This window comes from Urocitellus parryii, chromosome 5 (assembly GCF_045843805.1).
Source record: "Urocitellus parryii isolate mUroPar1 chromosome 5, mUroPar1.hap1, whole genome shotgun sequence".
Lineage (NCBI taxonomy): Eukaryota > Metazoa > Chordata > Mammalia > Rodentia > Sciuridae > Urocitellus > Urocitellus parryii.
In genome coordinates, this window is record NC_135535.1 from 169,982,652 (window position 1) to 170,000,748 (window position 18,097).

The following is an 18,097-nucleotide window of genomic DNA, read 5'->3' on the forward strand; positions in this document are numbered from 1 at the left end:
TTCATCCCTTTTAGCATCTGACTGTACAACCTTGGGAAAGTCTCTTGAGATTTTCTGTCCTTGGAACATGGACAGAAAGAAGTTAATTACATGTTCTTCACAGTGCTGCCACAGGATCATTAAATATTAAATAGTGGAAGTTTTTATCTCCTTGCTTCTATTTCTATTTGGAAACTTATCTCACTGCAATTTTAAACCTACTTTGCCTCTTTCATTTGATTTTTGAGCTCTATGTGGGCCAAGATTACCGTTAAAACTGCTGCTACTTCTGTTTTTCTTCCAACTAAATGGTTTCTTGGTTTATGTTTCCGTTTTTGCAAAGTTTGGGCTTGAATGGGGGTTCTATGTCCTCTTTGTGCAAGAGGGAGAATGGGTGGTCTCTCTTTCTCAGGAGTGGAGTAAAAGTAGATTGGGAAAAGAACAGAATTTCATGGCAATTTGAAATGAGGGCATGAGTTTGAGTCCTAAGTCAATTCCTTTTAAATTGTGGCATAAACCTCATGGAGCCTTTAATTACATAAAGGGGATGAGACTTTGTAGTTACATAATTTTTAAATGACAAAAGAATCGCAGTCCCTACTCTAACATTAGAGCTTATGATTTTTGTGTGTGTGTGTGTACGCAAGACCTAGTATTAGATGTCAGAAATCAGCATGGCCCTGTAAAAGGGATCAGACTTTTTATAGGTACTTTTTATGGTTCATCCTAGACAACTATTTGTTAATATTAGTCCACTGTAAAAATATATCATTAATCTTTTGTTCATAGTTTATTGAGTCAGGATTTCTCATTCATATTTATAAATTAAGATTTGCTGCTGGCTGCTTCTTTCACGGAAAAAAAATCAGTGTTTGTCTACTAGACCTCCCCTTTCTTTGAGAAGACTGGTGATTTTTGTATAGGGTTGGCTAGGATGGAGGGGCTTGGGGATAGGGTAATGTCTGTCTCATTCCACCATCTTTCCTAAGTATGTGCATGATTGCACAAATGGTGTGACCCCACTTTGTGTACAATGAATTGAAGTACATTCTACTGTCATGTATAACTGACTAGAAAAAATGAATGGTTTTTAAATTGTTTATGTAATAATTTAATGTTACATACAGAGATTGTTATTTGCTTTCTATGCTTTGGACATAAGTTTATAAAAGTTTTAAATGAATTTGTTATATTTTCATAAAAAACAAGAGTATCATAAAAATATAAAAAACATATTTTAAGAAGATATTCAGTGAGCCAGTCATTGTGTTAAGTAAATACATTATACGAAGCTTCTCATTTACTATTCCAGTGACTCAGGAGATTATGATCATGGCCACATTTTTACATTTAAAATTGAGTCACTGATAATAAAATTGCCTAGAGTCACATTACTAGTCACAGTCGGAGCATGGAAACGGATCTGTGCAGATTCCCCGTCTTCACTGTCCATAGTGGTGGCCTACAACATGGGACACATAAGTACTTCAAACATGGCTATCCTGAGAGGAGCTGTGATATAAAATGTATACTGATTTCAAAGTCTTAGGGAAAAAATAAAAGGAATGTAAAATGGTTCATTAATATTTTGAAGATGATTCCTTATTAAACTGATTCTATTTTAGATACAGTGGGCCCATGCTGTGAGGATTGCATTATTGTGAGAAAAGCATCATCAAGCATACTGACACAAACATGATAGTGTAAGTCAACCAGCCCCTTAATGTGGTTAAGAGAGGTAGTAAATACGAGATGTATAGACTCCTCCTAGGGTAACATAGCACACTGTTTTATGGTAAACATAAGTAAAAGACAATGCAATCTAAAATAAAGATAATAAAATCAAAGACTACAACTTGGTAAACTCAACCAGTAACATAGTTTTTATTATCATTATAAAGTACTAGGCACTATATATCCTTGCATGTGCTCTGCTTTTACATGACTTGATTGCACCAGATCTGTTCATACCTGCATCACAAGAACATGCAAGAATGCCTGGTACCTTGATGTTACGAAGCTATGTCATCTGCAATAGGACTTTCTCAACTCTATTTTGATTTCATGGAACTACTATCACTCTGTTGCATGGTCCATTATTGGTCAATTGTCTTTGTATGACTATAGCCAGAGAAGTAAAGCACTACCTAGAGAGCAGGTTCCTGGACTCTGATTACCACTGCCCCTAGAATAGTTCCACATGAGCCTGAAGAGAGCAAATAACCACAGGCTCTTTGCAAGGACCCGACTTTGCTGATGACATTAATTAATCTCACAAGGTCACCACTGATCTGTGGGACAAAGGAGTTGGAGTTTTTTCACTTACATCTTACCTGGCTAAGGTACATAGAGATCCATTACACCAATCCAGAGAGGTCTCAGTGTTCCTTTGGGTTGAAAGAATTTCAGTGCATGAGGCTCCCACTCTCTTAAAATCAGTCAAATAGTACAACATTCCTATAAGCCTCAGGGTCAGATTCATCCCATTGCCAAGAAAATGGAATTTTGTCATTACAAGTCACAAGTCTCGCTGTAAGAATGTGCCTTTGCCAATAGACAGTGAATACTAAATGAAGAAAGTTGGGGTTGAAGGTCAGGATTGGGGGACAGTTATTATAGGTTGAGGACAAATGGAGTTCTCAGACCTTTTAAAAGTGAAGCCACAGATTGGTTTTACCTTAGGATTGAGAACTCACTGATAGATTTATTTTGATTCAGTTTGCTTCTTATAATTTATTTGTGAAAGAAATAGTACTTGGAAAGACAGTGAATGTTAGACATACCAATGAGAGAAACCAGGGCTTTTCATAGATTTTTTTTCAAACTGTTTTATAGCATTCACTTATCTGTAGTCAGCCAGAGCTGTTCTGTTTGGGAAAGGAGGGAAGGAGATAAGGTTTATTATGGGCAAGGTTTATATTTGGTGGGGAGTGGAGGGAGAAGCAGAGGAAATTATAGGTTGAGTATAAATGTGTTTATGAATTTAAACTGTTATTTCACCCGAAATATCAAATTTAATGGATAATGCCCATCTAAAAGCACTTTGCATGAACATAAAATATAATTTTGAATGTCAACATTTTATTGTAATTAATATACTATTTTAAAAATTACCTTTCCATAGTTAACTGCAAAGAGTAACTGAGTGAATCTCTTGCATAAATGGAACTCCTCCCCACCAAAATTATTGTTGCCTCATTATGTTGGCCCACTTTAGAGAAGACCCACTGGAAAATGTCATCATGCATTCAACCCCTGAGCTGCTCAGTTTACCAAAGGTTATAGAGGACCCACCTCATGCAGAGCCAGATACCAGAACTGCATTCCAGGAGTGAAGGTGATAGATTTTCCCTTTTAGTCTTGGATTCATGGAAAAAGACATGTACATTTTTAGTACAAGATAATGCAGTTATGAAAAATGTACTAAAGAGAGCAGGAGAAGAATTTTTAGACCTAATAGTATTTACCAGTTTTTATGAATCAGTGGGTATCACCATCTATTCTAGCTGGCAACCTATCCTGGGTTCACTAATCTGATTATTCCAATAACTTAAGAAAATGGCAAAGAAAGCATGCAAACACACAGAAGTTCCTTTGCAAAATCCGAGACTGCTCTCTGACCTTAGGGTTCCAGGGAAAAAGAGAGAGCCATGGAATTTTTTATTCTTTGTATAGGGGACGTTCCATGGAACATTCTATCCCCCAAAGGGCAAAGGGTTAAGATTACAAAGTAACAGGTGAGTGAGTGTAACTCAATCCAAGCAGAGGTAATGCCCAAGTCACTGCAGAATGCAATCATTGTTCAGAACCTCTTGCTCCAGGACTTAAAGGCGTCTGCATCCAGGGTAGCTCCTGACAAGTGGGTATATTAGTTTGCTAGGGCTTCTATAAAAAAGCACCACAAACTGGTGACTTAAACAAGTTAATTCAATTGTATTAGGGTTCTGAGGACTAGAGTTCCAAAAACCAGGTGTTGGCAAAAGGACAAGTTCTTCCTGAGGGTTTCTAAGGGGAATCTGTTCCATGCCTCCTTTGAGGTTCTGGTGAATTGCTGGCAATCTTTGTTCTCTGACAGAGTGATCTGTTTATCTCCACCTTCATCATTCCATGATATTCCCCCTTCCCAACTCCTATATTTCCCCTTTTGAATAAAGACACAACAATATTGGATTATGATCCACTTCAATCGGCTTTTCTTCATGATCTGCAAATACCCTATATTAGTCCATTTGAACCATTTTAACAATATACTTGATTGAATAATTTACAAATAACAGAAATTTATGTCTCACCTTTATGGAGGATGGGAAATCCAAGGTTAGGAGACATCAGATTGGATGTTGGTGAAGCCCTTCTCTCTGTAGATCATGACCTTTTTGCTGTGTTGTCACTTAGCTGAAGATTCAAGGTTGATTCCTCCAGCCTCTTTTATAAGGGCACTGATCCCACTAATGAGCGTGGACTCTGATGACTTAGTCAGTTCCCACCTCTTATTACTCTCCTACTAGGAATTAGATTTCAACCCATGAACTGGGGGAGGGACTCCAGCATTTAGACCATCCAGATCCTCTCCAACTGAAGTCATATGCACAGGCACTGTGGTTAATGCTTCGACATCTTTTGCAGGACACAATTCAATCTGTAATGGTGGGGACTCTGCAAGTAGAAAAGGAGAGAGAACTTTCAGGTAGAAATAAAAAGTTAAAGACATGGTGCATGCCAGCATCTCTTGATCATCTCAGCTTCTCTGCACTTGGAAGGTTGCAAAGGAACCCTCTCCCCACCCCAAGAAGCATTCTGGGGTCTTGAAGCCAGGCTCAGGGATCTGATTCTGTCTTCCTTGTGCTCTTATCATATATTCTCTGTGTCCCACACTGTTCATGGAGAGAATTCCTTTAACTTTCCTTCAGGATCTTTTTTTCTCTTGAAATAATTTTAATGTATCTATCAGAACATTTTACTCTTTATTTTTTTTGTCTCCAAGTAAAAAAATATAAACCCCCGTTTCTGAGCATCCTAGATATTGTTTTCCTTCCTTTAATTCTCTTTCCTGTTTGAAGTGTGTTTGCAGTTTCCTGTTAGCTCCTAATATTTTATTCTATCCTCAGAATTTGTTGATATTGAAATACAAAATTCAGGAGACCCTCTATCTAAGGATAATTAATATTATAATAAATCCATTTAAATTTAATCCAGTTAAAATGAGCACAAAAAGTTCAGCCTCCACAAATTATGAGGTTGACTTGACAGGTTGAACTAAATAATGGAATTATACAGGGATGAATGCTGGGGTGAAGACTCATTTAACAAATTGTGAGTTCATTAGTAAATATTGTTGTTGTATTATGGTGACTTTTGCTTTCCTGTGTAGACTCAGAACTATAGGGCCTTGGATAATGAATTCTTGAGTAAGAAGGAGCCCCAGTGGTATTGTGAGGTTGATTTTTAGAATGAACTATTAGAGAAACCACACTTGCATTTGTCACCTGAGGGCACCACATGGGGTCTGATTTGCATATGCTGAGTATACAGTTGTGTGCAGCTGGAAAAGCTATTGTTCCTGTATATGACTTACAGGTGCGTGTTTGTGTGTGTATAAACCCTAGATTTCTTGATTTATGTAAGTTATACTTACAGACAGAATTAGTGGTAAAAAGGAGATATTCTCAAGAGGTATAAAATCTTAGCCCACATACCTGGAGGGGGGATCAGATTTAGAGACACCTTCTGGATCATTTCCTGTCCATCATGAACACACTTTTTTTTTTTTTTTTATCTTCAATAAGGTTATCTCCACAGGGAAATGGTGTCATAGAACTACAGCTGTGACTTTCTTTTGGGACCATTTTGTTCTATTGCCACAGTTTACCAAGACTTGCAGAAAGTCTTATAACATTCTAAAGACTGCTTCAGTTTCCAGAAGAATTCTCATCAAGCTGCATTGTGCGTTGGAATCTGAACACTAGCTGCCTAGTTAGTAGACATCATGCAAGCCAGCACGTTTTCCAATTCTGTGTCTCTGGGGACAAGATGCACAATTTCCTTTTTAAAGGACGTGTGTGAGGGAAAGGGTGAAAGAGCCTGTGCTCCAAGGAAGACTGTTTCCATTATATCCTCCAAAACATGTGGGCAGCAAATTCCAATCCACCAGTTGAGAACTGCAATGAATAAAGAAAGTGGCCTAAGGATAAATTCCTTAAATTCAAATCTCAGGGCACAGGCCTAAAGATCCAAAGTCAGCAAGTCAATGGATGCCTCTGGCTAAGGCTGGTTTTGCTTAAGGGAGTGGAGTATTCTAAATGGTTTGTTTTCACTTAAATACTGGCTTTAGGAGAAAACAACCACCACCTGTCATTTTGTGCATCAATTATATGCTGCATATTAGTCTATATACTTTGTGCTCACCTATTTAATGCCTAAACAAATATGTGAGGTATGTAGTACTTTCTCCATTTTATTCGGGAGAAAAATGATTCAGGAAAAAAATGGTAATTGCCACTGTTTAAACCCAGGTGTACTCAACAGCCAACCACAAGGCCCCCTGTATAGGGTGGCCTGAGGGAAAAGGGGAGTCCCAAGCCAGGCCACCTGCCAAAAGAATTGTACTAATGTTGTTTTTTGAAATTTCTCCATAATGTTACCTTCTCTCATTTGATCCATTATAAAGTGAAATATATTAATGCAAACAAAGGGGAGAAAGTGCTTTGTATAATAGCAAAGGAAATACTCCATGGAAGAGCTGGGAGACTCAGAGGAAACACTTTTCTGATTTTTATTTAACTGAAGATTGATCTTGCCCTCAAAAATGACCACATCTGTGTTTGTAAATACAGAATGCAAAAAATGTTAACATCCCATAGAATAGTAACACATATTAGAACCAAATCTAATTGCTAATATTCGTTAACTTATTGCCCCTGTCACTCCACCAAATGCCAGATATGTATAGTTCAGTCTAATATTTAATGGCTCCTCTGCCTTAGGTATGAAACAGCCCATTCTTCACAATCTTCCTATAATGAAGGCAATCCTAGACTCAGATTGCAAGTAAGGTATTTGCCGGTTTCTGGAGTAAGGCTGAAATTATAGATCCCAAATCCAGGCTGAAGTGGTGGAGAATAAGGCAGCACTGGGGAGAGTAGCTTACACTGTACTTGACATCCTCTTCTTAGCATGGTTCTATATATACAAATGTCTGCTAGACATCTCTCCTTGGATCTTTTATATGGTTAAATTCAATAAGTCTCATTCTGAGTTTGTCATCCTCCATTAGGAGCATCACCATGAAGTCCTTTGAGTGTTTTCACCCTAAGGTTCACCTTTGTTTATTTCTGTCTGCACAACTGTGACTACTGTTAAAACACCCATCATTCCTCACCTGAGCTGACATTAATAGCCTTTCACCTAGATTCTGCATTCACTTTATCCTACCTAATCATTCCCCCACATTACGGGAAAAAGACATGAGTGTTACCAAAGCGCACTTCTCTCCAGCCCTTGGGTACCTTTCTCCTGTTAGGACGACATATTCATGGTAAACTGTGTCCCTCATTATCCCTTTGTTGTTCTGCTAAGCTGCTTGTGCTCCAGATTCCTGAACATGCATACCACTTGCTAGTTTACCTCAGGGCTTTTGTACAAATTATTTCCTTTTTTGGACAACTCTCAATATTCCAAAACTTTTGTCTAATTGACTCTTATATTTTCTATCTCTGAACTCTGTGAAAAGGTGGATGCCCCATATGATATGCCGCTAAAGCACTTTATACTTCCTCCTTCTAACATGTTCTATAGTCAGCTTTTCATATTTACTATTGTGTTGACTTAATTAAGGGCTGTGTACTCTAGACAATAACTAAGCTCATCCAGGAGCATCTATGCCTATTTATTCTTTTCATTCCTAGCATCAAACCTAGTGTCTGCATACAGTTGGCACTAAAAGAATATATATTTTCAAAGAATAATCAATTTCTCTTAAAAGGAAGGACAGTAAGAGTAATTTGATCATTTAATATCTTATGTATACTTTTGTTTAGAGAAAAAATAAAGACTTTGGAGCTTGGATAAAGAGAAAATGCTTCCTTCCTGAGGTCAGAGGGCATCCCTAGACCAGGTTGGTGGGGAGGGGGGTTCCTATAGGAAAGAGTTTGTCTACTATATGATTAACCAGTGCCTATTGTCACAAGTAGACTTGAAATATTTCCCAAAAGTTTCACTTTTGTGGTTATTTTTCTTACTTTTAACTTAAGCTTTATCTTTCACTAAATTTTTCTGTTAGGTGGTGTTGGATATTATCAAAAAGGCTAAAAATATGAAGCCTTATAGTTGAGATATACTTTAGAATGTGTTTCCTCCTATATTCTAGAAGTTTATTAAGGAAAATGTATTTATTGAACAGTTTGTACAGGTTAATCAGTGTAATGCTATGATGGGAAATACCAGAGGTCCTTAAACAAGGGTACTAGCATTCTTATTTGATAAGTGAGAAATTAAAGTACAAAGAAATTAAGTGACTGGACAAAATTTTAAGTGATAAGAAATGGTAAAACTCAAATTTAGATCTCCCTGATTCTAGATCTCTTATATTTTCTGTTTTAGGATCCCAATTCACAGACTTTTCACTTGCTCATGAACAAGCTCACTAGCCGTTTTCTCTTACTGTTAAGCTCTTCTTGGACCCAGAGCCCAGAAAATTATAGTAAATCTATGGTGCTACCTTAAGAAATCATTACTAAAATAAAATGTTTAAAAGGACAGGTGGATTCCTATGCAAGATTTCATCCATCATACAGTTAGCGAGTGTGTTTTATAAGCCCAATACTACAGCTTTCAGGGGGACAGATTTTGTTAAAGTGTATATATAGCAGATAGTAAACCATTTATTTTAGATAATTCATTATATATAATATATAAACCATTGCTTTAATCAGATGAGGAAATTGAGGTCATATAAGTAAAGGAGTGTACTGTGCTCACTCATGAAAAGTGGTCAAAGGGCTCCATATTGCTCAGCTTTAATCCCAGCTATTTGGGAGAATCACAAGTTTGAGGCCATCCTAGGAAACTTAAAAAGACTCTGTCACAAAATTAAAAGGGATAGGATAGAGCATTTGCCATGCTCATGCAAGGCCCTGGGTTCAAACCCCACTATTCTAAGATAATTTTAAAAAATTGGCCAGAAGTGAAATACAATACTGCCAGCCTCCTGGCCCTTCGTTGCCTTGGAGTTCTTGGGTAACACAACATGAATCAAAGGCATTAGTCCATCACCTTAGCTACACCTGGGTCTGTAAATTCACTTGCAGTCTTCATGCTTTTAATTTCACTCTTGATTTAAACTCAGAATTGATTTTTTTTTTTTGCATTTCCCCAGGCTGCTTTTGACTAGCTTCAAATAGGAAGAAACATACCACATAGATTTTACATGGAAATCAATTATTCATTTTAGTGGGAACAGTCTTATTTTTGTTCTCATTTTAATAGATATTATTGTCATCTTAAAAATCCTTTTTAGTGGTAGAAACAGGGTGGGGAAGGTTGTCACATGCAATTCATGATTATTCCACTGTAGTCATCAACTCACAACAATTAAATAAAATGGACAGCTTGGGAATTGGCATAGCTATTTATTTGATTCCAAGTTCAATTGGAAAATTTAATGAGCTTATACACATGGGGTAGAAAGGATTTTTTTTTTAAGATGGCAGAGTGTTCAAATAAGGACTTGATGATATATTTTGTAACCCTCTGATGTGAACCTTTCTGAATTTAAAATATTCACTCATTATTGCTGTGGCCCCATGATTACCCCTTTTCTTACACTGAACATGGAAATAAAGCCTAATAGAAATAAGGCATTATCCACATTTCTGAGTATTTATTCAGGCTAGAATATCAGAAAACATGAAGTAAACCTGAGAACATTTCTAAAACACTAGATTGCAATACATTTCAACAGGATAAAGTACTAGAAAATGTGCAATCTTAAAGAGAGGCTACAGTACAAGGTTTCAGAGAAAAAAACCAGATCCTGGAATTTGAGGTGTGTAGACTTTGATCCAGGTTTTCTAGGTCTGATACCCATTTGCCTAATTCCCAATGACTTTCTGTAGTCCAGTTTGCTGATAGAGGAACACCACAAATAACTGGCTCTTTTCTACTGAGTCTGGAAGCTTCTGGGTACACTTGGAAGAACCTCTGAAAGTCCTGGTGTAGGTTGACTCATGGACACAGAATTCCCCACATCTTGTTTTTTGTTAGCTGTGGATTGGAATCAGCACTAAATAAAACAAGGCCAAAACATAAAACTTGCAAGCACATCAGTGTGGGCATGCAGGATGTTGAGAGCAGTAGGACCATCCAAGATGAACATGAACAGTGAGAATAACTGCTTTTGGTATATCATGCTTCAGTATCTACTGAAGCCTGCAGACAAATGATTTCACTTTTTTTTTTTTTTTTAAATGGAGCACAGAGTCACAGTGAGGAGGCCAAGGCTGGATGGAAAGGATCCCCCAAAGGAGGAACCTGGGCTGGATTTTAAAATGGGTGGAGTCAGTGGCAGGTGCTCAATTCAGAAAAGAGGTTTGGTATGCAGCCTTGGAGGACTTGGTGGTAAAGGCAAGGATTCTAACTCTTAAACATTTAGCTTGAGTTAGATCAACTCTCACCCTACTTTAATCAGAGAATCCCTGTGAAGATGTTAAATATCTGATTTACTCAGGTAACAAGTTTTAGCATGCCAGTGATGTGACTTTGGTACAAGGTGCTGGGAAAACAGTGGTGAGCCAATTAATTAATCAGTGAAAAATGCAGTCCCCTGAACCAGTGGAGCTTACTATATAGTGCACTAATTTAGGGGCTAATGACATTTAACGTGGGGTCAAAGGAGTAGTGGCACTTAGAACAGAATAATATTTCAGAAGGAAAAATAAAATTGCATGTATCATGACTGAAAGGAGTTAAAATATTAGACATGTCAGGAAAAAAAAGGTAGGTGGTATCATACTGAAGTCTTTTTAGATAGTGTAAAAGGTTTGGGATAGTATTGTCAGTCTAATAAGGAGCCGATACCAGTCTTGAAAAATAGAGTACACATTCATGAATAAATATGTGTATGTGTATATATACATGATTTTAATTTATTAAAAAGTTCACATTGCTTGTATAATTTGGTACAGTCTGGCATAACCATTAACCTATGAGATGAACCATAAGTGTGAGTCTGCAAAACTTCCTGTCACTCTGTTATTTGGGGTCAGGTGTGAGGAAGAGTATCACATTCATACTTTGTTCATAGAGTAGTTAACCACTTTCTAAAAGTTTGTGTAATTGGATTTATCCAACATGGGCTTGTTTTTCCTGATGTATTTCATTCATTATAATAATTCTGAGCTTCATCTATATTGTTGCTTATATCAATGTTTCTTTTTATTGCTTAGCTATTTTCCACTGTATGGATATACTACAATTTGTTAATTCACTACTCTGTTAATAGGAACTTGGCTTATTTTCAGTTTTTGGCTATTAAAGTTATTATGAATATTTGGATATGTAATTATGCTTATTAATATAATAATGAACCAAAACATTAATAATTATGAAATTATTAACATTAAATACCTAGGAATGCAATGACTAAATCATAAGGTAGGGGTGTACTTTTCTGAGGAGCTATTTTTTAAATTGGTACATCATTTTACATTTCCATCAAAAGTACAGGAATGCTCTAGAGTGCTCATTGTTCCATATCCTTGTCAACACTGTGATGAGCCTTTTATATTAGCTGTTTTAGTAGTGATTTCATCTATAACAATATTATTTAATTAATTTGAAACTCCATAATTACTACTTTGGGTATCATTTTAGGTACTTATTTGCTATCCCTATATCTTTGTCTATTCAGATCTTCTCATTTTTTGTCTTCTGACCTCAAGTTACTCTCATCCTTTTCCTATAATATGGCAATTGTGTCCTTATGTAGGTAAGTGCTGTGCATTTAGAGAGGTTTGTCTTATTTATTATTCCCCATAGCTTTTGCCATATTTGGTCCAAAGGACATAAAAACATGTTAAATATTGAAATTTTTTTTCTTGCTTTTAAATTGGGTTGCTTATCATCATCATCTTATTGAGTAGTAAGAGATTTTTATAGATACAGCTCTATCGTTGGCAAAGTATCTTGCAAATATTTTCTCAGACTGTGCCCTGCATGTTAATGAAATCTTTGAAGAACAAATGTAAATGATGTTGAAGTCCACACCATTGATTTATAAACACATCATACTTTATCTTTTGTATTTTTAGGTAAGAAATTATTTCTGAATCCAAATTACTAAGAGTCCCTCCTATAGTTCTGATTTCATCGTTAAAATTTAGGTTTGTTTTTCATTGAGTTTATATTTGTATGAGATTAGGGTTATTGTCCATTTTTGTGACTATGGTTCTACTATTATAATGTAACATTTTAAAAATATCCTTTCACTATAAAAAAATTGACTTTTGTCAAAAGTCGAAAAAAATAATCTATGTATGTTTGAATAATTTCTGGACTCTCTTGTCTGTTTTTTCTGGAATTATGACAATATCATATTGCTTTGATTACATAGCTTTATCGTAATTCTTGGACTAAAGTACTATAACTTTGTTCTCTTGATTTCAGAAAAGCTGTTTTAACCACCATAATTCTTTATTTCTATATAATATTTAGAATCAGCTGGACAATGACAAAATGCCTTCTGAAATTTTTAATAGGATTGTACTCAAGATATCAATTTTCTCCAAGGTGATGAATTGAGTCTTTTAGTCCATTAACACGACTGTTTAGGGTTTTTTTTTTTTTAATTCCCTGAGTAATATTTCAAATCTTTTAGCTAATAGTGATAAATTTGAAAAAAAACATACACAAGTCCTATGTATTTTAAGTTTGAATTCTAGTGTGATAGTGACACATTAGAAATTGAAACAAAACTATTAAACAGATAGGACTTTACAAGGTTTCAGGATTAAAACGTTAATCAGTTAGCTTCCTAACACTTCTGTAGATTCCATCTGCATAGATGAAAAAAAAGGTCTTTACAAACAACAGGATCATCAAACTTTCCCAATCAAAATTATTTAATTCTACTTTTCTTATTGCTTTGACTAACTCTCTATCCACCCTTCCAACTTCTTTTCAAGGGAGTACTATTCTTTGTTCCTGCTCTTAGGAACAGAATGTTCAGTTTTCACAATTACGTATATTTTTAAAGCTCTTCTTTATCATGCTGAGTGCCTTCTATGTCTAGTATTTGAGCTTAAATTAGAAATAAGATTTTATTAAAGTTTTTCACAAACTTCCAAACTAATAAATTTTAACCTATTAAATGGTAAAAAAATAATAATTTTAAAATACAGAAACAACTTGTATTCCTTACATAAACTCTAGTTAGTTGTGAAGGACTGAACTCTTTAATATCTTGCTGGATTTTATTTCCTAAATTTTTATTAAGAATTTTTGCATCACAATGATGACATCATAATTTGAATATATTCCTTTCCTAAAAATAAGGCATGTGCTGTACCTGAATAACTTTAATATGAAGGAGAAACACCTAAAATGTTCACTTAAATGATTTCCATATTACAAGGTCAAAGATGCCATAGTTGTTGTTAGTAACAAAATACAAATCTCCCTCTGTGATTCTGACATAGATGGTCCATATTCTGAGAATTCTGTCTTCAAAGTTGAGAGTTTGAATAATTCAAGGAGAACTAGTATTTTATGTTCAGAAAGAGAAATGGGTACAGATGCAGTTAATTTTGTGTTAGAAAAGTGGCTTCATTTTTCTTATGACATGTACAGACAGTGTGACCATGGAAGGATGTGCCTGATGTTTGAATAGTGCTGGGGTCTGCATGGACCCAAAACTCTTGGTGAGATGGAAGAACTATTTCACTAGATATAATTTTGAAATGAATCTGGGAGTATAAAATAATTGTGGCTGCAAAGTAAAATGTTTTGTTTTTAATTTTTCATTTTTTGTGTGATGACAAGCTACAACCTAGGTAACAGAGGCTGAGTTGTATTGTGCTAGAGTCCTGGTATTGATGAGGTCACAGAGTGCATGATATACTACTTGCTTGCATATGGAAATTCTCTTTCCTGAGTGATGTCAATCATAGTAGCAGAAAGATGAATGGGAGGCAGACAGCCAAGAACCAATCAGACTCAGAAAACCATCCAGGGACATCTTTATCTTGGAAGCCAACGGGGGCACAGGAAAGTTCAAATGGATATATATTTATTTTTCCAGCTCATTATTATGGACCCTACCACAGTTTCAAAATCATATGTCCTAAAGCCATGGAATGTCTTTTGATAATGAAATTTATGATTCTGATATCGATGTATGAGTTATGATTTAGCCATGAAGATGCAGGAAAAGAAAAAATAGCAACCATTTATCCTATAGAACTTGGCAAAGAAATTGAATCAAAATAACTTCTTCATGTTTTTTCCTATTCATGACAGGAACAAAAACGTTGGCTTTGAAAGTATCTTACCAGTTTGGGAGGACAAAGATGGAGATTGTTGCTGCTGTGCCCTGCTAGCATCCATTCTAATTCTGTTTTTCACATTCACAGAGAGTGAAGAAGTTTATCAAAGGCAGGTGCTGTCAATTTCATGTATCATCTTTGGAATTGTCATCGTGGGCATGTTCTGTGCAGCATTCTACTTCAAAAACAAGTAAGACCATTTCTCTCAAGTGTTAAAAGGTTATTTCTCAGAGCACTTTGTCTTTCTTTATGTTCTCAGTCTCTGCTCCAAGCAGAGGGATCCTGTGCAAATGGGTTCATTAACTATCTGCAAATGACTCAGACCTCTTAGTAGACTGCAGGGAGCATATGAACTGGGTGTGTATGTCTGTATGGGGAGTGGGTGTTATCTTTGCACATAGCAATCATTTGTACTAGTTGATTACCTGCCTGCGTTAAAGGCTTAGTGTCTGCCTGTTACTAAAGTACTGACTTTGAAACAGGGGAGTTACTGCTGTGACACTAAACATTATCAACCATTACCTAGCCTTTCCTGAAAGAAACTACAGAAAACAAAAATCTCTCCTGCTGTTTTTACCTGATACTCATAAAGGTTTTAGGCAAATATGAAGAATCCTAAAAAAAAAAAAAAAAATGTATTAGCTCACCAGTTGACATACATGTTGAATTTGCCCTGAAGTTCATTTGTCAAGACACTTGACCTTTGGCAAATGAAAGTACTTACTTTTGACGAATAAAGGAGAATAAAATACATCCATATACACACAAAAGTGTTTGTGTATGTATTTTTTTTCCAAATTAACTCTGATAGTTATTTTAAGTGCAGATTACATCATTTCCCTAAATAAGAAATGCAGATAAAAACATTAGCCTTTTCAATTCTTGAGCCTTCAGAAATTGGCTCAGATTTTACTCCTACAGCTTGTCTGGAATCTAAGCCAACATGAAATTGCTTTTCATAGGAACTATATTTTTCTAACCATTTGCCCTTCTAAAAATGAATCAGTTTCCAGGTAAAATACATAATACCTGTCTGCATGTTGTGTATGTTAATTAAAAACAAAATAATTACCCCTTAAAAATAAATGACAAACTCAGTAAAAATTATTTCAGGATTGCTATTAAAATAGTACACAGAATTCCTATACAGCCTAGACCCAGTTTCCTCTATTATTAATATATGGTGCATCTGTCATAATATTGGAATAATATTGATAGAAAGTCCATACTTTCAGATATCTGTAGGTTTTTGTTTGTTTACCTACTATCTTTTTCCTTATTCCATGGCCTCATCCAGAACACTATATTTTATTAGCCAAGATGTACCAAAGAAATATGATGCCTATGACAATTATAACTTCCTGAAATGGAAAGTTAGAACTCTTTGTCAGGCACACTGAGCTTTTCACACTTTATATCCCAGTTGTCAAAACAATCTGAGTGGTGCATTTTATCGACCTGGAAAATATAGTAATGAAAAGCTGACTAATACTGTAACAAAATACCTGATAGAATCACCTTATGAAGAGGAAACAATTATTTTGGCTCAGTTTTGTAGATTACAATCCATGATTAAATTACCCATCACTGCTTTTAGTCTGTTTCTCTTATAGCTGAATGTTGGAAAAAAGAAAAAGTGGAAGGAGTGGAGTCCCACTCTCCTCTCTGAGGGCATTGCATCAATGACCATAAGACCTTCCATAAGGCCCTACCTCTTCTAATAGCATCAGTTAGGAGACACCCCTTTACTCCGTAAGCTTTTGGGAGATATTTCAAATCCAATATAGCAGATAATATTAAAATTTATTTTGAAATATCAACTTTTCAAAACAGCAAGGTAGAAAACTGCAGATACAGGGCTCTGAATCGCAGTAATTTAAAATAGGTTTTGTCAATTACACTTTTAACAAAACTGTAATTGACAAAACCTATTTTAAATTACTGTGCCATATTGGCTTATAAAGTCCTCCAAATGATGAAACTCCTCAGAGCAACTTAGGATTTCCCTCTCTGGTGGAGCCTCTAGCACTTTAGGGAGGTCACAAAGCTGTAGTGGTCAGGATTTTACACCAATCAGCCACAGTGGGAATTTCTTAGCCTCAGTTTCCTTTTAGGTGAAATATGCACCAAAACAACATCTACCTTATGGAAGCAGGTTAAAGACTGAATGGGATAATGCTGTACAGGTCACAGCACAGTGTTTGAAAGATTAAATACTCCACAACGGCTCAGTATTTTTAACACCTATAGTTTTCCACTCCAGGACTTAAAGACTATGTTGCTACAAAGTTAAGAGCATACACCAGAGGATGTGAAGGATAATCACACCCAGCAGAGTGTTAGAAGGGTCTCCTGGTAAGAACTGCAGATGAGCAAGAAATAGTGTATTTAACAATAAGCAAATTACTATGAAGAAGCAGTTAATCACTTATTTTTAGAGTATAATTTGTAGTTGTACCACATTTAAGTAAAAGACTGATTATGGTAATCACAAGAATGGAGAACAGCTGGATAACTAAAGAACTTCTGTCTTTAGGGCTGTCAGTCTCACTCTCTGGGCCTCCAGTAGGCTCTGAGACCATCATCTGTTCCTTGGGCTCAGCGAGGGTTCAGGGAATTTATTGGAAACACCATTCAATGCCAGGTTCTTCATGGGAATCTCAGAGGACCAAGCGGGTGGAGGAGTACTCATTGGAATATTTTCCTTCTGTCTGCTCACCCAGGACACATTTTTTGAAAAAATATAATGATAATAGTGATGCCTTTCCAACTGGAATGCCATTTCTCATTAGAGACCTAGAGTTTATATTTCCTTCTCTTATAATTTGTGGCATCGTCTTCCTTTATTTTTGACAGAAATGCCTTGCCCCACCCCAACCACTTAGTCCACACTGCTGAAAACAATACTGATTTTTGTAAAACCCTGGCAGAAGGCTTCTTTTGTGAATTCTTGGATTTGTGTTTACATTTCGGAATGTTTTGCTAAAACAGAATAGGCACCCACAGACTTGATCAGCCCTTGCTTTCATGCATAAAAATATGGTTATTTACATGAGATACTTTCTTTTGACTCCAGTTTATGGCCCCCAAGTCTTCCAGTATTCCGTGGCCTATCACTGGTACCCAAATAAGTCCATTGGTAAACTGGGATGTAGCATCCTAGCCAGGGAGAGTTGGGACTTACCACAGAGCTCATTCTCAGAGTTGTTTATGCTATACCTTGCATAATCACTCAAATTTTGCCACTCCTGTCCTTTCCTCATTATGTGGCATAGCACAGCCCCCTCAAAAGAAATATTACAGCAACATGTCTGAAACTTTGAAGGTAGCTAACATGATGAGCTAGAAATGAAGCATGTCTTCTTGGATTTGGAGGATTTTTCTGATGGAATTAATCAAATGCCACAAGGCCAAAAGAGTAGAAAGAATTCTCATTACGTCTAGTGAGCCCATATGTATTTAATGCAAATATTAATTAATTTAAGTATGGCCAATATGATTCAGATGGAAACTATCAATTCTTAAGGGTTCTCTCTTTACTTCAGCTTACTTAGGTAAGAAGGATGAAGTCAGCTATAGGA

At 36.0% G+C, this 18,097-nt stretch overlaps 1 protein-coding gene across 7 annotated transcripts in view; it reads left to right on the plus strand.

The window, feature by feature from the left end:
• Nrg3 (neuregulin 3) overlaps positions 1–18,097 on the plus strand; it is a 1,010,915-nt gene that overhangs the window by 961,892 nt on the left and 30,926 nt on the right. For all 7 annotated transcript variants that reach the window (XM_077799160.1, XM_077799157.1, XM_077799161.1 and 4 more), the window contains exon 5: positions 14,604–14,706. In XM_077799160.1, coding sequence (XP_077655286.1) covers positions 14,604–14,706 — 103 coding nt within the window. The remainder of the gene's footprint in view (positions 1–14,603; positions 14,707–18,097) is intronic.